General features: G+C 48.1%; 1 protein-coding gene across 2 annotated transcripts in view; it reads right to left on the bottom strand.

Annotated features, from left to right (window-relative positions):
* Positions 1–22,658, bottom strand: part of LOC139108678 (uncharacterized) — a 36,938-nt gene that overhangs the window by 11,777 nt on the left and 2,503 nt on the right. For both annotated transcript variants that reach the window (XM_070667169.1, XM_070667170.1), the window contains exons 2-3: positions 21,447–21,738; positions 17,601–17,783 (exon numbers count right to left, since the gene is read on the bottom strand). In XM_070667169.1, coding sequence (XP_070523270.1) covers positions 17,601–17,783; positions 21,447–21,738 — 475 coding nt within the window. The remainder of the gene's footprint in view (positions 1–17,600; positions 17,784–21,446; positions 21,739–22,658) is intronic.

The following is a 22,658-nucleotide window of genomic DNA, read 5'->3' as shown; positions in this document are numbered from 1 at the left end:
CGAGGAGAGGCAAAGGTTGATCAGCCCCCGAGTTTCAAGCTCCATCATCGTGAAAATTCCAAACGTTACGAAATCCTCTATCGTTGTATTATCTTCCCCGATAATATCCGCGGGATTTCCTTCGCCAGTGACAATGTTATCGTATTAAAAGTAGCCTCAACGCCGGTTACTAGCTGATCGGTAATCGACGTGAGCTCCGCGATCGGTCTGCGCCTTCTGCGCGATCACCGTGAAGGTCCCAGACAGATGTACGGGGGCGATTCCCGATAAAAATTGTTATCGAAAACTTGCACGGGCGTTGAGAATCAAACTGATTCATCGATGTATTTGATTACGACGATTTTTCTTTGAATCCACATCGGTTACCGACGCGCTGCAGGCATCGCCGTCACGTCGGATCGCTCGACGCGATAATGGATCGACTGTATCCGCTTCGTATCTGTATATTTTATCTACGTTATCACTCCGGGTTATGAAAATAGCTCGAGCGACGGATAAGGATTAACGTGTGAGAACGTAGAGGCAAAGTAGTTAGGACTAGTATTAGCACGAGTCGAGATCGAGTGAACTAGGCTCGCTCGGCAACTTCGACGGAGCTGTGCGGTAAGAAGATAAGAGGAAACGAGGGGCCGAGAAAATCGCAGGAAAAAGGAAAAAAATAAAAAATAAAAGGAAAGCTTGTCGGGACCGAGAGGTAAAGCTAAACGGGGTGAAAGAACGAGATGCGGTGACTAACGAGCCAGTTTCGGTCCTCTCTTCGTGCCGCGAGAATAGCCACACCTCACCGCGCGGGTTCAACGAGCTTTGAACAAGCGCGGACGCGACGTCGATGCACAATCGAGCAAGGGTGGAAAAAAAGAAAAAAAAAAAGAGAGAGCGCCCTTTGCCGCGGAGAGAGGTTTCCTCCGTTTCAGTAGAATCCTCGCTGGTATCGACACTTCCTGAAGATTCCCCTCTTCGACTGTCGCCACTTAGCGCCGAACGATCGCACGGCCAGCCTCGCGAGAAAGATGATACTCATCTCGGCGATCTTTTCCTCGCGGTGAGAAGAAGAGGAACGAATGTCCGGTTCGCGAGAGAGCGATCGCACCGTTCCAGCGGTGCCCGATCCTCCCGCTGTTTACGCGGAGCCTGCGAGTCGGCAGGTGCGACGGAGGTACACGGGAAAATTTACGAGACTGTGTAAAAGAAACGATGAAGAGGACCAAAGAAGAAGGTGCTTATGAGGTACAAGAGAGGCTCAGCGCGAGTCCGGTGTTCCACGGGCCAGCCGGGATTACAGACTGATCGCAGGTGCACAGGTTCGAGACTTTTTACTCAGCCGACCTTGCGACCTTCTTCATAATTGACAAATCCCCGACGTACACCTGTCTACCTAATGAAGAACCTATAGCTCGGGCTCTAGACTACTTGTACTTGAATCGCACGGGACGCGCACGTTGAAAAATGACTGCGCGTAATATAGTTTATTCCTTCGATTTTTCGACTCGCGCTTTCCGCCGCGTGGAGTGTGCGCTAAAATTAATATCAGAGCGCACGGAGACGAAAAGGTATAGGTTTCGTGAGCAATCAGAAGTTGAAGAATCTACGTACAGTCCTACGCAACGAGGAGAGCAACGCTGAATCAATTAGTTATGCACATAAGCGGCTCGCCTACATTCCAATCGAAGGCAAACACATTCGCGAAATTAATCGACTTATTAATCTCCCGAGTGGCGGGGCGGGCGCGATTGATCGCCCGGCTACTTTAGCGTAATGGCGCGAAGTATATACCGCTCGGTGCTTACGGCCCGACGACGTGCCCGGTCTCCGGGAAGTGCAGCTGCGACTATTATTATCTTATACCACGTACTCACGGACGTAACGCGGAATTTGATTAGCGGCTCGTTCCTTTTCTTCCACCCCCGCCGGGATATCAATAAAGCGCGATGACCACAACGCACGGCGGTGTCCTGCATTATTGATACGCGGCCAGGTGTCCCGCCGATTGCGCCAAGTCCTCCTTGAAGGCCGCGAAAAGACGTCACCCGGCACTTAAACAAAGTTTCGCCGTAGATCCGGAAGTGTGTTCGAAGGAAAGTTATATCCCGCGCCGGGAACGCGTTAGCTCGTACGCGACGAGGCGGAGGTGTTTCTGGAAAGTGTTTTTCCTTATTGATTCACGGTGCCCAACGTGCGCGAGCATCGTCAAATGTTATCGCGAACGAGATAATCGTTTAAAATTAAAGAACTATGACGTCGCGCGCGTGACGTTGTACCCTATATTCGAGAATTTAATCTCGGCGCATCCGCGGGCAACGCTGAATATCGCGGATGCACCGCACGTATTACGTTTAATGCGCCCGTATAAACGCCGAGTATTATCTAACGGATGGAAAAGGTAACGCGGAGTCGGCCGGCCTTCAAAAATAACTCGGAAAGCCGCTATTGAGGACGAATGTCCCGATAACACGCGATTTAATCGATGCAGGAGGAACCGTCCTCCGCAATTTCTTAAGAAATTGTGTGCAATTTCGTCCAATTTCGATTTCGATCAAATCCTGGTTAATCGTAAATAATAGTTAATAGTTAATAACAGAGCGTGATCAATTGATAGCAATATTCAGCGTATCTATAACAAATATATGTAAAATGTTAGTTCGATAAATGATAGTTGTTTCTCTCGTGCGCATAACGTTACCGCATTTTTTTACGTTTTATTATATTCGAATCAATGATTGTAAACGTTGCAATAATAAGAAAGTATTCTTGCAGCGTAAAATATTCACAATAGGTGAATAATTAATCGCTAACAGTTGCGAACTCCGTTTTGTGCAGTGATAAAAAGTAAATATGTAGCGTCTGGAGTTACATGTGTAAAGCGTGTCTGTACTCGACCTCCATAAATTGTTCGATACTTCAACTTGAAATTTTAAACGAGCGTTCTTACGTGTGCTTATCTCCTCTCGACTTCATTTTTTTTTCGCTTTCTTTTTTTTTTCTTTTCTTTTTTTTTCATTACCTTGCACAATTCGACTCTCCGCTTTATGTTCCAATTAGCGCTTGACCAGGGCGAGATTTTTAATTTGTCACGTTAGTTAATATTTCGTGCCACTTTCGTGGATTTAACGGAATCTTCGAGTGGTAAACCGCGATCGTCCTCGGACGTGTGCGTGAAATCTTGGCAGGGCTTTCAGCGTGCCTGTCAAACGAGGGAAAAATAAACGAAGAGTAATCGGGAGGCGAAGCGGATCACGAAATATCGTGACGTTCGACAGAAGTATATTAAATAAAGAGGTCATGGCATCGTCAAGGTTGCCACAAGGCAGAAAGTATTCGCGATGATGCATTTTAAGCCCGCCGGTTCGCAGATTATAACGCCAGTCGGGGATTATGTTTGACAGGCGATGGTTCTTGTAACAGAAGCGGGCGTCAAGGCGATATTACTTAGTATATTTTTTTTTAAACTTTATCTTGTATTATATTACATATAATTAAACGCCGTTAAAATGTTAAAAAATTCCGAAGCAATATCTCTTCCCGAGACTCGATATTTAACCGACTGAATTTTAATTCTCTCCTCTCCACAAAAGAAAAAAAAAAAAAAAAAAAAAAAAAATTAATAAAAAAACCGAGAAACAAAAAAAGTATATTAAATGTCAAGACCTTCCGGAAAGTTACGACAGCCTTTTGCAAATCCGCTCATTTAAATCTTTTATAGCTGTTGCATCATCGAGCGAGCCGCGTAAGAGCAAGATATACGCGAGATGCCGACGAAAAGCGATTCAGAGAAGATCCCCGGGAGGGATTCGCGAAGTCACCTTAATTTTCGGCGGATGTGCGGCCGGGTTCGGCCAGCTGTGAATGAAGGCGATCCGGGACGCGGAAGTTACGGCGATCGCGGTATACGGACGAGGCGACGGCCGCTTGAATAACAACAGATCGAGCCACGTGAACGTGCTGTGAAAACGAGCCGGCGAGGGCAGCTGCCAAGTGCTGGCTGGTGTGCCGCCCGCTGCGCCCGCGAGCAAGTCCGAGACACCGCGCCGGTTCCGCGAGGTCGTCGTTCTACGAACGGAGGAGCTTGACGGTATTCCTCCTCTCTCCTTCCGTACGCCCGGGGGACCCACCGACTCGCCCGCAGCTACCGAGCACTGATTGACCCTAGAAACCCACGGGTGCAGCGTCGCGCGTATGATGACCCCGATGAAAACTCGCGATCGCACACCGAGAGAGGAATAAGTTCCTTTCGGGTTTTCAACGAGAATTTTACGGTATCTTTAACGAGGAATATGGGACTGAGTCAGTCGTCAGTCGATATGATACATTTATCGCTGGGAATATTATAAAATTATGTTCGGACCGGAAGAGATATACTTTTCTCTTGCTCCCTCCCTCTCTATTCCTCTCTCTTTTTCTCTCGACGTGGCTGGTATCGCCAACCGGCCGTATCATAACGGTCCACTCGCGACGAAACCGTTCTACGTCGGGGCTTTAAGGCCGTTCGCTATTTCGGGCCGCGAACCGGCACGGGACTTCGATCGTTCATTAAAGCGGGACCCGCCCGATCGGTATCCGGCACGGAATAAAATACGAAGTGGAACGAGATAAAAATTCCACGCCGTCGCGGATAGATCGTAAAAACGCTCGCAGCGGCGAGGTGCTCGATAGCTCTGAATATTTAACGAGCCCCAGGCTAATTGATATTCAACTTTAAGAATAGAAACCTACGTCGTCGCTCGAGAAAATTTAAAATTTCAAGTTTGGTGGCGGCAGAGGAGATCTTTATCGCGGGCTGCCTCGAGAGGGTTTGAGGTAACCGTGCCGATGGTCGCCGGCTGGCTCGTGTCGAAACGTTTCAACCAAGTATTGTGCGGATAAAGGGACGATGTGCGCGGGTAATATTTTTTTTTCCTTTTTTTTGCGGCTCGACGAGAGAGCCCTGGCATTTACAGGTCCTCGCGGCTCGATCAAGTTGTATCAATTAGCAAATTAGAAGGTCGTTGCAGCGCCAGATCGCCGTATCGTTTATCCGACTACGTGACGACGCCGACGGGACGAACGGCAGCGAACTATCCTTCCTTTTGGGTCACGTCAAAATTAGAAACGCTCATTTCTCTTCGTGTTAGCACGGCGGCGAAAATACCGCCCGATGAGTTCGCAGCTTTTCACTCGCACGCCCATCGCAGCGCTGTTATTTCTACCCCCCCTCCCCCTCCTCCCTCTCCCGGGTTTCCTGCAATTAATTATGGAGCTATCGAATGTGTTTTTACTCGCGATCACGTTACGTCGCGTAACGTGCGTCACGCGAGACTTTTGCCGATCGCAACACCACGCATTCACGTGTAGCATCGCCGCCTTCGACGTAGATCTCAAACGTTTTTAATTGTCTCATTTCCATAAACGTAAGCGAGCATCAACGATGATCGTCGTGTTAAAAAAAAATGTTCTACGTCACAGAACCGTGTGCCGGGAAAAATAAACCGATTACTTTTATACGCGGTCAGAATTAATGACATTTTCAGGGATAAATATAGAGGTCATAATTTAATTATACACATAACCGAGATTAATAAATTAATTTTTCTTTCTAAATAAGTAAGTGATTAATATTCATCTGTATAATAATACAGAAATATCCTGAAATTGTAGCCAGCTCGAAAGGTGAGCTGACTTGTACATTTCTCTCTCCGTGTAGCCGAGGCTGAGCGTCTCCCGCCTCGCTGCGCTCGCAGGGCTCTGGTATATTTTATAGCCGAGGGACGTAGAAAACGAAAGAAAGAGAAACGCGCCGGGGCCGGAATCGCGGTCGGTCTCTCGTCGCTTCGAGCACACATCGCGTCCGGTCTGATCTCGTCTTCTACAACCCGCGCCAGTAGTTGCACGCCTGCGACGTCAGTGACCCAAATAGGACGGCGGGACTGGCCAAGGGGAGGGGAAATAGAGATAAAAAAGCACGTTCCCTCGAACCTATTGACCCTCGCCGCGATAAGGCGTAAAACTGTACGCGATCCTCCTTTGCGATCCTTCCTCGCGACGGTAACCCGAGATAGAAAGAGAGAGAGAGGCACAGTCACCTTTGGACTTGAGGATAATTATATATTTCCACCGTGATCAACTCGGTCGCATTTATAATCGACTCGATCACGCTTGTTGTTGGGAATATTAAAAAAAATTATAGTAGCGTGCAAAAGTAACTGTCGGTATTATACTTGCGGCACGGAAAGAACGGGCGGTGCCCTTTTCCTCGCACGACGGGCAGAAATGTAGAACGGCGGCGCGCTCGGTGCGCGCAGCGAGAGACGGAGCTGCATTATCGATAAAAAACGATTTTTATATTTGAAGAATCCGTGGAATCGCGCGCGGCTCTGGGTTGTGTTACGCGGATACGGGGGAGGGAAAAATAAACAACGCTGGTCTCGTTTCACTCCGTACGTTTTCCGGCGCCGGTTTGCGGGATTCCACGCGCCGCGCCAATGCCGGGCTTGATACTTCATTTGTAGCGCACGATAAAGGATACGATCTAATCGCAACGTCGTGTCCGCTTTCAATAATGGAAACTCGAAATGCACGTCGCGGATCTCTGGATTTCGACGTGGGAGGACCTTAAATATTAATATGAATACATGGACGTGCACGTATACGTCGAAATATATTTTAAGCGTGTAAATAAAGCACGGAAGCAACGATAATTGTTTAAAATAATTACCTCACCGAATTACGGGCCGTTTAATAATGACGAATTATACGATTAGCGTTGTCGTATTGCATGAATGCATTGTCCTCGCTCATTAAACTCTTAACTAATTAGTCGATTGATTGTAATATTATTATACTCCCCGAGCTAATACTAAGTGCATAGATAACAATTACCCGATAGCGCACGTAAATATGTTACAGTGCAACAAATTTATTATATTATTAATACGTGTATTCCGCAAATTTATTATTTATTCGCGCTGCTGAAACGTGTCGAGCTGCATTCCGAAGATAAAACTAATCGGTTCTTTACGCGAAGGTAATTAATGAGTTTCTTACGCTGAGCCAAAGACACTTTCGGAATGCAGCACGAGAGGATAAACTTTCGGCAGCCGCTCTTTCCTTTTTTCTATTTTTTTACTTTTTAACAAATCACGCGAATCTCTCAATTTCCTTTACCTTTTGTTGCGTCGCGACTTCGAGTCATCCTTCGTGTAGAACCCCTGAACGAAGCAGAGCATTATTAGTTCTCTGAGATGTCCATGCACCTCTCCCATGCACCCTTACTCGCGCGCCCTTCCCCAGCGTCTCTTCGTGACTCGCGCGAGATATGTCGTAGGTTCGCGAACTCGCGTCTCTTCTCAAAAAGATCACCTCGCGGATCGCGTACCACGTCCTCTTTTCGTCGACACCTCGAGCGCTTCCGAAAGCTCCGATCTGTCACGCGGGCACTGCCGTTTACGTCGAACATCCAGAGCGGCGGCGTGGGTATCCAGACTGGCGAGATACGCTTCCTGGAGAAGATGCTGGGCGCCGAAGAAGCGTCGCGAGATTCGGACGAGCTATCGCGCTGAGCCGGCGATCCTCCCTGCTCTATCTCGATCGGGATTCCCCGCGGTGCGATCGTCTCGCCGAAAGACGACGCGGGGCATAATAACGCGGTGGTTGCGGGGGCGGCGTGTCGGCACCCTTAAGGTATCGCCACGCGGTTGCCAGGCCAACAACCTAACCAGGAAAAGGGCGAAGCACTCGTCGAACTGCTTACTAACGACAAGAAGGCACGAAGCCCGTGTTACTCTATCGATTCACTATTCTCTCTTCCTCCGTTCTAGCTCACCCACCCTCTCTCTCCCCTTCCCTCCCTCCCTTCCGTGCCCTCCGCGTCCCGGCCTGCTCTCGTTAGCCGGAGATCAACGGAGTGCCATTGACTGAGTATTTTCAGCGATTGGAAGCCGATCGAATGTCCGCGAGAGGCTTCTCGAAGGCAGACGGCGGGGCCCGCCTATCGTTCGACGATTAATCGTCCCCCTTCTTTTTACACGCTCGATATTTCGCCCGCGAGTTACCGGGGGTGGAGTAGGTGGTGAAAAGAGGTGTCGATACCTAGCCGCACGTCCGTTTTTATTTTCCGGTCAATTACGCGCGAGCCCCTTGATAAAACGAGCGTTAAAGGATACCACGGACCGCGCCTGCCTGTTAGAGTCTCATTCGAGGGTAATTAATATAAAATATTAAGGGCGACGCGACGACCTTCATCCTTCGCGTGGTATCACGTAGCAGAACTCTCCCGAACCCACTCGGATCTTCTTCACTTTAGCCGGCGAACGGGCACGGACCTCGTATCATCTCCTCGCGCGAGACGCGCCGCGAAGATTTTCACGCGGATGTTAATGGCGCGCGCGCGGTTCTCCGGGCGATATTATAATTAAAAACCTGTCGCTGATTGCCGTGCCACTCGTTCGCTCATCGATCCGCTTCTCGTTGACCGAGCCACTTTCTGTCCCACACGACGGTAATTTATTTATAAATTAACACAGCCGAGAAAGGAGACGTTCACCGGCCGATCTCCGAGTCACCGGATCGCTCCGGCGCCGATGGAAGCGTCCAGCTCGCTGTCCTGCACACCGTCTCGAGAAGGTTCATTCACGTAAATCCAAATCCCGTTCGAGAGGCGCGGTTCTCAATACGCGACCCGAAATATCGGTACCCTGCGGTTCGTGGCAGCATCGCGTCGTACGGGTATCCACACTGAAGAAAGAGCCTCCTCCGCGAGAATCGAGATTCCCAGGAAACTGGAAACCGCGACCGGGAAAACACGCCAAAATCGGCGATCGATCGTTCGCGCGCGAGTACCCTCCGCCTCGGGGTTATCGGGGGTTAACGCTCCCCGGGTCGGACTCTCCGGCAACCCACAGCGAGAGAGAGCGAGAGAGACGGCGAGAGAGGGAGGGAGAGAGAGCGAGAGAAAGAAAGAGAGAGAACTAGACGCCGATGGCACTTGCACCGCTCGGGACTTGCACCAACTCACGATAGTTCGGGATGGGCGACGGCACCTCCGTTCGCCGGTGTACGGAGCCGCTGCCTGCGAAACAAACGCGCACGGATTTTGACGCGAGGTACGGGAACGATACCGAACGATACGAGCAAGCCGTATCTCCATCCGACACTGGCGACGACGAAACGCCACCGCCGCCGATCAGCGCGCGCGTTCTTCGGGTTCCTCTCTCCACAGCCACCGCCACCGCCGTCGCTCGATACGTCTCCTCTATACTACCTTCGTTCTAACTCGCGCAGGGACGCGGTGCACGTCTGCGTATGGGTGTACACGCTTCCACGGGCTTTACGTGTGCGCGTGCCTGCCTCTCCTATATGCACCTGCACGAACATCGGGGCAGGTGGTTGAGAAATTAAAACCGGTACCGATACGCCGAAGACAAAAAAAAAATAAAGTATATATATATATATCGGCACTTTTCACGCCTAGATAACAGCGCGTGCAGCAACGCGGAAAACAATCTAATTTTTGCATCTTTGACGAATGCAGGAAGTATTGAAGGAATATGCGCGCCGTATTTAAGTGAGAGTTCTTCCGTGCGAATGTTTCCTACGATGAAAAATTCAGCAGCTTTACTTTTGATTCGATGTACCGGCGAACAAACTCCCTTGCAACTGTTAACGGAATTTTTTTCGCAGCACCGTTAATTATCTGGCGTTATCGATACGCGTCTTACGTTTGAAAAACGTTTCATTTCCGTGAATAAAACGGCGAACAAGAAGGAAATGCTTTTTACGTAACAGCTCTGATGTTACCGAACGCTTCTGCTTTCTAAAACGTGGAAAATTTGAAGTGGCTTTCCTTCAAACGCAATCTAAGCGGCGTCATTATCTACAAAAATCAGACATTTCCTTTTTCTTTCTTTTTTTTTAATAAGTACGTAAGATTTTACTGCAAATTTTTTTTTTATAATACAATCAATAAAATTCCCAAATTAAATTAGCGGAGTTTAGAAGAATTTAGTTTAGGAAATTTGCGATGCGATTTGCAATAACGGTAGAGCGCAAAGTTCCGCTGGCTCGAGTCACCGGTTGGTTGCGAAACGCAAGTAGTTTAATGCGAGCGATCCGATTACTAAATTATTGCAAGCCTCGCAGTGGCCGCGGCATTTTTTATTTCCTTTTTTCTTTTTTTTCTTTTCCAACTTTTGCCGCAAACGTCTTGCGACACGTGTAAGCACCCGCGTGTGTTTTTCCGCCAACCGCGATGCATATATATCATTTATACTTTCTATACGCTTAAAGACACGAACTTGGAGCGCGAGCCGCGGCTAAGAGGCAATAAACACGGCGGTTTAGCCGTATTACGGTAATTTTCTCTTTTCTGTAAACGCGCGCGTTCAATTATCCGTGATTGCGTACCGTTGCAATCTCAATTTTTCCTTTTTTTTTTTTTTTTTTTTTTCCCTGACCGTTAAGTCCCGCCTGAGCTTTTAGAGTCACGAGCTCGGCTCGTTCGGCTCGAAAAAGCCACGCGTAACATAACGATTCGAATCGATCTCGTTACTTATCGCGCGGGCACAACATAGTCTTACAAACCATAACTTGAAACAGAATGCACGATCAATATCTGTAAGACGATATGCAATTTTCTCACACAGCTCTTGCTCGTTGATTTCTTTTATATCGAAATAGAAAAAAAAAAAGCGGCGTGCTGCGTGAACGAGAGAAGCCGCCAGAAACAAAACGCGGGTCTCGTCTTAAAACTTTCCGGCGTTCTATACGCGAGATATATGTTTAATTATCTTTAAGAACGACAAATTATATACTTAGACGACCCACTTAAATATTTGCACAAACATTCGTGAACAAGTAGCTCGCGAGATTAGATACGCGTCCCATTTTAGAAGTCGCTATCTCAACAGCAGAATGTATAACGATTGACTTTCGAAATCGCGAATGCATATATCTCTATAAACAAACACCGTCAAATCGGTTCTTAATCTACAAAAATATGTAAATCGTGACAATGGCATTTAATTATAAATCGTTACGTCAGAATTAATACATTAATTAACAAGTCGCTCGGAGAGTTTTTACGTCCGAAAAATAATAGCCTGATTGCCTCTCCGAAATCGATCGCCGTTTTTCACGCCTGCAAGTGAAAAAGTTTACCTGTTTCTCGGACGATGAAGACTCGTTTCGTTCTCTGTCGCGCTACAATTGTTCAAAACGCGTTCACTTGACCACTCGCGAGACGGAGACGAGTTTCAGGATAGACCCGCGACTCTCGCGGGAACGACTGGGTGCCGCGGATTCTGCGCGGCGTCGCGTTTCTTTCCTTCGCCGGCGGGAACAAACGGGCGGTGAGCGCTTGGAAAAATTGCCGCGTAGCAGCCGTTATCTATGGCACGGGTTATCTGCGACGAGGAGCAACGACAATGACGGCCAGAAGACGCCTTTGCCGGCTAACGGCGGCCGCGCTGCATCGCCTGCATATGCGCGCGCGGAGGCTGATAATCTTCCGGCTCGCCGCAGCAAAAGGAATCGCGGATCGAAGCTCGACGTGTGCATCGTGATAAAAACAAAACCGTCCTACAATCGATAAAGCTCAATTGACCGTTTTACCCGGCCTTACGCCTTTTTAAAGACGCCCGAGCGCTTCTAAAGGCGCACCCGAGAGCGCCGCTGGAGGAGTAGTCACGTGGGAATGATTTAAATAACTTTATGCCCCGCGTTTTTAAATGAGCGATCATTACGCGTATTAATTCACGGATATATTAACCCGGAGCGTGTTGGCCACTTGTGCAAATTTAAGTCCCGCTGAGTGATTATTATATTGCGCTAGGGGATTAGCAGTCAGACAGTTAAATATTTTCATGTCAAATATTATAACGCGAAATATTATCTCTTGTTTGCGCCCGATAGCGGTCGATTGAAGAAAAATTAATTAGCTACCCGGTGGAGGATGATAAAAATATATTTTATGTACGGTCTCCATTTAAAAAGGAAACGTAGAGATCTCGTTGTTTCGCGGGATCGCGCCGACGTTTTTCCGCGACGCTGACTTGAGTCCCTCCGTTTGGCAGAGGTTAAAATTTAAGCGACCGTCATACGTTTAATTAATCCGACAGATAATACGGCCCCACGAAACCTCACGCGCCGGACATCGGCGTTGGATTTATGTCATATTTAACCGGCTTCGCGTCGTTCTTCGCACTTCCTATCGTTATGCATTATACAATCGCGAGAAGTAAACGATAACGATAACTGGCGTTACTTAAGACATGTTGTCTTTCCGCCGGTTCATTATCTACGTATTTTTTTGAAGGGGGAAAAAAAAAGTAACGACTGTCTACACGTCCCGATTAACTCTCACGTACGCGGTTATTAGTTTTTAGAGCTTTGTGATTTCTTTTTCTTTTCTTTTCTTTTTTTTTTTTTTTTACTTCTACATCGACGAACTCATTTGAGTCCGTGACTTGCCAAACATTCAGATACTCGTTTCACTTTGTCTCTCATTAATACGGTACGTTGCATTCAATGCAGATCGACGGTTTCGACCGCAAAATGCACCGTTACTTCAACGGAGCACTATTGTGATTTGCTCGTTCTATCAACCGTATGCAGCTTGTTAATGCCTTTTGATAGTACGCGATAAGTGCCGCGCGCAAGGCCGGCCAGTGGCACGTACGACGGTTCATTGCACCGCAATTTTTTTTTACTCTCCTCCGCGTCCACCTCTTCCCTTCTCCTCCCCCTCCCCCCCCTCTCTCTTTCTCTTCCACATCCAGTAATGAGAAGCTCGACAAACAGTAATTCTTTTTGATCTCTTTGCCCTGAGGATGTCGTGAATTATCGTTGTGCGTGATAGTAAGAATAATAATTTCCGAAATGACATCGGGTGATTGTGAGAAAGTTAAACATTTATCGCGCGCGATAAGACACTCTCGCATTTCCACACGCTGCTGTATAATTGTGTGTCGTACGATATTAAAGAAAAAAAACTTTTTTTTTTAATAAAATAAATTAATACTCGAAAAATACAATGCGAACGCGAACGCGGCATGTACATTCGCGCGTTCCCGGATAAAGGCCTCTCTGAAAATTTCTCGGCGACGTATATTTAGCCGGCGTTAACCGGCTTTTGCTTGCTCCTTTCTCGAGTCGGTCCCTCAGCATCGTAAAATCGAACGTGAACACGAGCCGTCTCGTAAAGATCAACGCGAGCGCGGAACAGTATTAATAGCGAGATGGAAGAACGAATTCTTCTTTTTATTACGGTAAAATGTTCCCGGTTAAAGTCGCCCCCGGTGGACGTAAGTCCGCAAAGTGCTGGGATGAAAAAAGTATTTCGACGATGCTGTTTACAGACATAACATATTTCGTAATATTATATCGAAACGACGCGTAACCTAATCGTTGTTAATTTTAATGGAAACAAGGGTTATCAAAATTTTTTGTGTCACCGACGATGGGTAGTTTACGTCTACAGATAATGTGGCACCGACATGCACCGATTAAAAGTAAAATGACATCGCGTAATAAAGAACGAGATAACTCCGCTTTAATTATAAAACAAGAATAATTATAAAACGAGAAATCACTTCTCGAAGAATGATAAACAGAGTGAAAGAGCTCGCTTCGAAATCATCATCAACCAAGTGATCTCTTCAGATTTAATTGGCAGGAGGTAAATATCTCAAGATGCGTGGATCGTGTTTGTTTAATCGAATCGGTGGATGGAAAATAAAATTTCACGGGTGATTATGTTTGTCGGGAACGAGTCGCGGCAGAGCCGATCGTCTGTTCGCTATGCGAAAAACGTAGAAAGCTCACTTTCTAACGTGAGGGACATTAACTGCGGTTAATGCGCGATCGTGAGAGAACCAAGCGCCTGCTGCAAAACCCGGGAGAAAACTAGATCAGAAAGATTAACCTTAATATCGAAGGCTCAAGCGAAACCTTAGGATACTGTTTCGTGGGAGAGGAGGACAAACCGATCGGCGTTCGCTTAGGGAATCCCTGCTTGAGAGCGATCGACTATCGCCCTAATTTATTGTTATCGGCGTGCACCTCGCGACTTTCTCACCGATTATTCGCGGACTCCGGCGAGCTTCGCTGGCGAGCTCGTGCGTGCGCAAAATATTGGCGGAGTTTACGGAGACACGTCTCGATTATCGAAATAAAGAAACACTTCCGAGGGAGATATCCACTTTCTATCGAGCCGTTTCGAAAGTGACGGCTTGATTCACGCCAGTCTCGCGAGACCGCGTGATTATTAAAAATCCAGCGCCGATCTTTTATTGTCGGGCACCATCACGTTCGCGCGAATGCTTCATTTTCGCGCGCGTGCCTGCCGGTGCGTCGTGTTAACCGTGAAACACTACCGCGTATAACAGCGGCTCTTTACAGCGCGCTTTTCGTCCGGAACAGTCTTTGAATAACGCTAATTTATTAGCACGCACGCGGAAGAGGAAACGTAAACCGCATTGCCTGACTGCGCGATCGAGAATCTGTCACCGTGCACGTTCACCAGCCGGTCTGTTAAAGTGACAGTAATCAGTATGCGGCGATAGGAGAGACCGCGGCAGGATAATTTTATAAAAACAAAAAAAAAACCCACAAAAAAAACCGCTACTGCGGCATAAAATGTAATACACGACTCTTTCGTGCATTTAATTGCGAAAGCATGACGCTTGGCAGGATGCTCGTCTATAGTCGAGTCGTGCCTGCATACGATGTTGCTGATTGCCGTTATAATTAACCGTTGCTATACATAGACATTCGCCGCATAGGAGAAACCGCGACGCGATGTCTGATGCACAGAGTTTTTGTTTAATTTCTAAGAGGCTCGTACTCGCCGTCGGGTTTAATCATTCAAGCTGAATCGACAGATTTAAATCGCATCGGATTCAATACTTTAGAGAATCGCCTTTACGAAAATTTAAGCGACGCTTGTCACGGCTCGTCGTGAATAAATACGAGACGACGCGCCTATAATATCGTCGAGTAATTTCATAATGAGATTCACTTCGCGCCGAATAAAAAGCGTGACGTTAATAAAATCAGAGAAATATCGTCGTCGTCGAATCGCGTCGCACTTTAAATCACGCCCGTGCCAATCTCGGCGCGATTCGCCGCATCGATCGCACCGCCAGATATCTAACAGTGAATTCTATTAAAAGTCGGACCCAGAGGCCGCGCAGAGAGAAGACGCCCGCGACAAATTGACAGCAATGAGTCCGTCTGCACGGCGATGCACTTTGGCTACGCGATGTGTTTTAATGCAAAGTCATTTAGGCGTTCACGTCGCCTTGGCCCGCTCGAATCGCTGATACGCCGACTCTAAATCGGGTGCGCCGCTATATGCTCATCCTTCATTACTGCCCGTTGAATTTAGAAGCCGTGCGCTTTCTACTATTGCCCTGACACTCGATTTAGATTACGAAGCAGTTTGAAAAGTGCGACAACAAATAATTTGATTAATCATCGCAATGATATCGTTTGTCGTAAAAAAAAGTATCGCGGGCAAACAATTCGCTTTAATTTATTTCCTTTTTTATTATTTTTATTTTATTTTATTTTATTTTGAATACTGACGTTTAGTGGAGTTTAACTCTTTGGAACTCCCGCTACAGAAATTGTGAATAATGTAGTATATACATGTCGCAAACTGTTAAAACGAGTCGAGTGACGTATATTTCGTTGAAAGTCATTAACGCTTCGGGTTATGAGTAATGCGATTTTGCAAAGGAGGTGAATATATCCGGCATCCAGCACGTTTGCTGATTTATCATAGCTGGAAACGATCTCGCGGCTGGCGTTAACGCGGCTAATCCTCATGTCCGATATCTCGCAGATTAAGAGTAAAAATATCCGTTATCAACGTGCCTGCGCGCCATAATTTATAACGCGCTGTCGCACGTTATCTGCACGTTATAAAGCAACAAAGGAACTTCAACTGTCAGGGGATTGCAAAATTTTCATTTTTATCGCCGCGCTTTCATTACCGATATTTTATAACTATGTGTCATAAATTATTCAGGCGGTAAAATAATATATCGTCGGATGCGATGCAAGTGGCGTGAAAAATGATACATCACTCGCTGCGAGAGACGGGGCAAGAGGCGTAGACGGCGATTACGTTGCCAGAAAACATTTTCCTCTTTCCGGGATTTGTCCCGGCGAGTGAGCAACTAATAAACGATCGCGCGACGCTAATCACCAGAACAGGATAATTATACGGCACTCCCGACGTATGCCACACGCGATACGCATTTCGCTACCGCTGCCAACGAGAGCGCGAGATAAGAACGCTAATGAGTTATGCCATTATTTGGAAAACTCCAATTGACCGAGAAATGTAAAATGGAAACTTTGTTTGCACACGTGCCATTAAAAAAAAAAAAAAAAAAAAACCCCGATGAAATAAGCGCGCGTTAACGAACGCGATCAATCAGTACCTACATCTACATATGATTTTCATTGTTTAAAATTTCAAATTTTATTTTAATTAGCAGAATATCCCGAGCGCGATACGAGATACGAGTGGAGTTATTCCTAAAGAAATTATTGCCCGCGTGAATAAAACGTTTTTGCAGTGTTTCTCCCATGTCGATTCGCTGACACGGGCCGCGAACGAAATCCCTCGAATAAACCTTGACAAACGGCTGGGCCCATTTATATTCAATTGCGCGAAGTTGATTAAAGCGCGACCGGCTATTACTAATTGTAATCATATAAAGTAATCGCGTTTCGATAGACGATATAAAAACGGGCAGAGTGACATGTGCTCTGGTACCTGCTCGTTCAGAAGCTGCGTGTGCGAACAATGCGGCGCGTGGCGATTTGGCCTTGTACGAAGTGTGTACACGGGTAACCTTGCGGCCAGGGTCGAAATAAAACTCGACATCAGAGCCGCTGACCTCGCCGTTGAAAAGTTTCACGAGCATTTAATATAGAAAATTACGCGTTTCCATTACGGTTTTTTTTTTCTTTTTTCTTTTATTTTTTTAATCAAATTAGTGATCAACACGCTAACACAACGAGACCAAGACGCGATTCCTGTACTTTTCTCTCAGCCGATCAATTGCAAGATAAACGAATAGAGATTCGATTTCAGAATATATAGCTATATAAAAAAAAGCCCCGCGTGTAAATGGATCCAATATTGTTAAGCCTACCCGTTAAGTTTGTCAAGGAATCGAGGGGATTCATGAAATCCACACGGCCTTCTGTTTGCCAGAGTGGCGGCGAAGAGAAACTGTCAAAACTGCTGCGCAAATAAACCTAAGAGCGAGTACGGAGAAATTCTTTAGCGATTTATTTTCAAGCCTTGAAAACGATAGGAAAAACTTGCTCTAAAAATACATAAGCGAGCGCGAGAATTTTATTTACGGGCTGCGAAACATATTGATCAGTTTGTAATTGTTTACCGCGTCCGTCTTCAAGCTGAAGAATTTTATGTAACGCTCGCAACATTAGAGCGAAGAATAATTTTTAATGCACATATACAAATAATAAAATCGTTTTCGTATGTAATTATTCTCATTGATCCTTTAATAAATCCTTCACCTATCAATCGTGGAAACGCGGAAACGATCGCGGGACCAAATTTCAAATTAGTAATTATTCGTGAGACTCACCCATTGATGACGGAAGCGGATTCATCGACGTTAGGTGGGCCCGACACCTGGACTTTAGGCACGGTGTAAGGGTCCAGATTCTGTCCGTAACTACCCGCATGACCTGTGGGATGATGATGGGCGGTGGTATAGTCATCGCTGTCGCTGCTTGGCACTTGCTCCGACCCAACACCGCCGCGAGGTCTGCAACAAAAAAATCAAAATAAATTAGATCGAGAGAAAGGAAAAAGGAGTCAGAATCGGGAGGAGTCGTAGTCACTCGAGCCTATCTGTTTAAGCTTTCCGGATCCTTACGTCATCTATCTCGCGCGGCACAAGATTGCGGGGGATCGATCGTCCTGAGCTCGCTGGCATTTTGCCAGTGCAGGCGCATTATCGCGGAAGGATATTTCCAGAACAACGATGTGCATACGCGAGATAATGACGAAGCGAAGGAAAGGAAAGGGGCAGGAATATTCCGCGAATCCTTGCCTCACGCCTACGCGTTTCCTTCGTAACCCATCGAGGGTGTCAGCGACAGGACAGAGCGCACTGCACAGCCGCAAGACATCCGTTCACGTCCGGCGCAAGATCCGGCGAGAAAATGGAAACTACCTAACCGTTTCGCCCAGCAATTTCGTGCACGTTTTACATTTCGCGAAAGCTATTTTTGTTCGCGGAAGTCCTCGCGATCAATCGCGATGGTTTTATTCGGCGGCTACGGTTGTATGCTGTAAATTAAACAAGATTACGTGCAAGCCTCTTTTTATTTGCGACAGTAAGGCATCCGAAGTAGAATTTTTTGCTCCACGTAGAGAAGCCATGCAACTGATACACATCTACGTCTGTCAATCGACGAGACAGTCCAGTACCACGTACTCGTTTACCTTTATCTCTTTTCTCGCTGCGTATCTAGCTATCGGCAAAAACACGATCTCTGATCCGTGATCTTTGATCTCACTGTCGGTGAGCATCTCGCGACGCCGATGCACCCGATCGTTCGCGGTTAAAGTCGCATGCATGATCGCGGGTAATAAATGTTGAAACGACTGCAGAGAAAACCGAGCTGGCTCGCTGTCTCGGCCTCTTAGCCTTCCAAAAATTTCCAAGCGAGCAATTAGATCGCTCTAAATGCCAAAATTGTACGATGTACTTTTATCCGTTTTCTCATTTTTTTTTTTTCTTCTCAGGATATCACCGGCGCGTTTGGCTGTAAAAGCAAGCTACAACTACCCGGCCATTATCACAGATTAATCTCTAATGGCGGCAATTAAATTTATATTTCTACTAAGCTACGCAATGCTGCAACGAGTATATAAGATGGCGGTTTCAACGAGTAGAGCCAGATTAAATGAAATTCAATGAGATAACTCGCCGATATTTCACGGCGGACACGCGGCCTTCGATCGCACCTGCGGTGTGTGTTATCGTAGCTGGCAGTCCAGTAGAGAGGCGCCACTGTCCCGCGTTATCGTTCACAACGGTGGGCACATGCAAAGAGCCGTCTCCGGAGCTGGAATTGGGTCTTGCCCCACGCGAAGCGCAGCTTCAATTAAACCAATTTTCCCGCATCCTCTTTACGCGCCTCGCCTCACCGACGCGAGGAACCGCGACGGAATCTTGGCCCGCGCGCGCGGCACCGGACGAGAGGCTCTCCCTTATCAGCTGGTGACACCTCCTCAGCCGTATCCTCCGGGAAAGTCCTCCTTCGCACCTCGGCCCTCCTTTCTTCCGGATCCTCGACGTTGAACCGCCGCTCCTGCCCGGTCCTTTCCCACTGTCACCCAAGAGCGACGTCACTAAAGACCGGGCGAGACCTTCTTCCGGGTAGGCGCTTCCCTCGAGAGGGAAGACGCGGGACCGCGGCGATGACGGCCGCGCGCGGATGGTGGCAGAGGAGAAGGACGTGACGAGCCGCCGCTCCGATATCCCCGGACGTGTTTCCGATAGCGAGCGGAGGAGAATACGGCAATGCGGCGCGAAGCGTGTCCGCGTTCGTGGTCTACTCTCCGCGACGACGGGTCTCGGCAACGCTTTCGCGGGATGTACGTGTGGCACGACGACGGTGAGCACGCACACAGACCGGGCGAGAGCGACAGGCTGGTACCGCCGCGTCTGCGCCGCGCGGCTCACCTATTGACCGAATATCATCGCGGTAGCTATATAGCTGCGAATAATGGTGCACATCGGCAACGAGAGCGACGGGCCGGAGAATCCTGAAGCTCTCCTGCTCTCCTTCTCTCTCTATCTCTTTCTCTCTTTCCCGTCTCCTTATCGAGCGGCTGCGGTGATCGCGATGGCGGTCCACTGATCGCAGCTGCCGCACCTTATCCCAAGACCGGCAGACTCCTTCGTTTCTCTATCGTTCTTCGCCCACGGAAATCTTCCTTTCGTCAGATCTTATCATTCCATGACGATTCGACAAAGTCTTCACCTTCCACCTTTCACGCCTACGAGACGAGTTCCGCGATCAATCCTTTCGCGAAAGGCCGCGAACGCCTCGCCGTCTTGCCGTCCCTTTCCGCATGTTTTTCCCTCCGTCTAATCTCTCGTCGACGTCCTACCTTTCCCCCCCGGTTTTTCTCTTTTGTAGGACACTTATCCGCTTTTTACGCAGCGCTTTTTGCAACGTCAATATTTTCCAACGCCCGTCTCCGGTTTTTCCCTGCGCGCTACGTACGTTCTTTCCACCCGTGTATTTTTATTATAAATTTTTTCCCACGGCCGTACACGCTCTCGTACTATCTATAGAATCCTGCGAGACCAGTTCTCGCCCCAGCGTCTAGTTTCAACGAGCTGGGAGGTGCGACGACTAGACTCTACCTCTCGTGAATTCAACTTTGCAATATTGCGAGATAATGGCAGACCGTAACTACTGCGTCGTACCTCGGTCCACCGTTCGTTTCGTTCCTCCCCTCATTTCACCCCTTAAATTTTTAATTTACCTCGCGAACGGGCTAGCGTGCGTCAGCACCGTGCCACGAGACCGTCATAAATTTAATTGCCCCATGAGAATTCGCGGCGCAAAAATGACTTCCTTGTTGAGGAAAGAGGGGCCCCGGTTCGCAGTTCTCTTCTCCGCGCTCTCGTTCCCAGACGCGACCGCGGAAGTTCGCCAGCATCCCGACAAAGGAGGGTCGATCGAGGGAGCACCGCTCGCGAGGGGCAGACCAGCTCGGCGTATCGTTCACACAACAATCAAACGCGCCATCGTAATCGCCGCCGCGATGGAAAAATTGATGTTGCGTGAACGCAGTGCTTTACTGGTTTTTTATTTTTAATTCATTTTTTTTTCCTGTTAACTACGACGTAATCGGCTTCCGATATTAGAGAACTCGACGGACCGATAGTCTTAACGACGCCTCGCATCGCGACAATTATTTTCAACAGACGCGTCAGAACGGCGCGAGAGAGGGAAAGATAATCGAGTTACTCTTCTCTCGCCTCGTTCCCGGTTGAACGTGGGTGGGAAACGTGTCCCGACGTGGGTTTTTTTTTTCCTCTCTCTCTCTTTTTTTTTTTACGTTCCTCGCGTTACGTCATACCTGGGTTGCGCAATCGAGACCAACCCTCGGGCCGATCCACCCAGCATCTCCGTCGGCGTCGCCTTGACCGGGATGCAGCCACGCGCCGCCGTGTCACGTCTCGAGGAAATCGGGGCCGATGTAATTCCGATACGAGCGCGGATTCCAGCGCGTTCGCCGCGCGTATTGAGATCACCTTTGTGCTTATTCATGAGTGAAAACGTGGCCCTCGCCGTTTCTCGCGCGCGAAAGTGATTCCGACGAGATTGAACGCGATGCCGCCGCGGCCGCCTGCGCTCCTTCGGACCCGAGGTGAGAGAAAGGTACCGGAAGCGTGACTTACGTGGGCATCGACACAGCAGGACATCCGAGCTGCAGGAGGCTCCTGGCGAGGTACTCCGGCGCAGGTGCGTCACTCGTAGCCTCAGGTACGTATCGCCTGGCGGACCGGGATCTTTCCCCGGCGGCGGCACATCTGTCCGACGACGAGGAAGACGCTGAGCTCGTGGACGTCGACAACGACAACGTCGACGGAGGCGACGATCTCGTTTCCGCCAACTGCTTCTGCGCGTCCTGATCGCCGCCCGTCCGTGGAATTCTCAAGGAGCCGCCGCGCCGCAGGCCTACCTCGCTCTCTGAAATTTTATATTCACACTCGTTGATTATTAGTCATTACTTGCGCCGATGATTGACGTGGGCCGCTATTATTATGCCAATTGTTAAAGTGAAAGCAATCCGCGAAGAGCGATTGCGAAATCGGGGGAAGGCGGACACTTGGGATACACTACGCAACGGCCCTTCCCCTTCGCACCCTTTTCGACCTGCTAAACGTTACACAGGCGTCCTTAATTCTCGTCCTTGCGATAAGCGCCCGCTGGGCAAATATAATTTCGATATTCCGCCGAGAGTTCTCCGCGGAAAAAAACAATGGAAAAAATACAAAAGAATCAACGCGCAATCCAGAAGCAGGCGGAATCTTCACAAAATAATATTCTCAATGTATTACTGTATTTAAAAAAATCGTAGCACTTAAGTAATCGTTCGAAATACATTTTCATTGATATAAGCGTGGTATTTTTCTTTTTTATATCGCACTTCGAAACCAACAGAGACAACAGAATCGTTCTTCACTCGGCCGCGAGGCTTTCCGGATGCGCTTTCGCAGAGCCGTAAGACAATCCTGCGACAACTTTCCCTCTCGCGCGCAGTTCCTTCGGAGGAAGTTACTTCGGCGAACGCGACAAGCCGCCGTGATGGATCATTGGCGCGGGACTTTAACACGCCGGAAGAAAGGAAAAAAATAGAGAAAAAAAAAAGATCGCGAGCCAACAAAAAAAAACAACGGACGAGCCAGCGATGCGTTCCGTCGCACGGCCGTGCTTGCTAGTCTCCGGCGGCTTTAATTCGTTTAAAAGCTCCAAGCCGCGCGTTACGTCAACCGGCATATTAACGAGTCTCCGATATACCACCTGCATTACGTGAGCGCATTACGAACACGGGATGCCTTTAGCTTAAGTGACTTAAGCTCGCGTTGGACGCGAGGATTTACTTACCC

Source organism: Cardiocondyla obscurior, linkage group LG15 (assembly GCF_019399895.1).
Source record: "Cardiocondyla obscurior isolate alpha-2009 linkage group LG15, Cobs3.1, whole genome shotgun sequence".
Classification (NCBI taxonomy): Eukaryota; Metazoa; Arthropoda; class Insecta; order Hymenoptera; family Formicidae; genus Cardiocondyla; species Cardiocondyla obscurior.
This window is presented reverse-complemented; position numbering and strand designations above follow the sequence as displayed.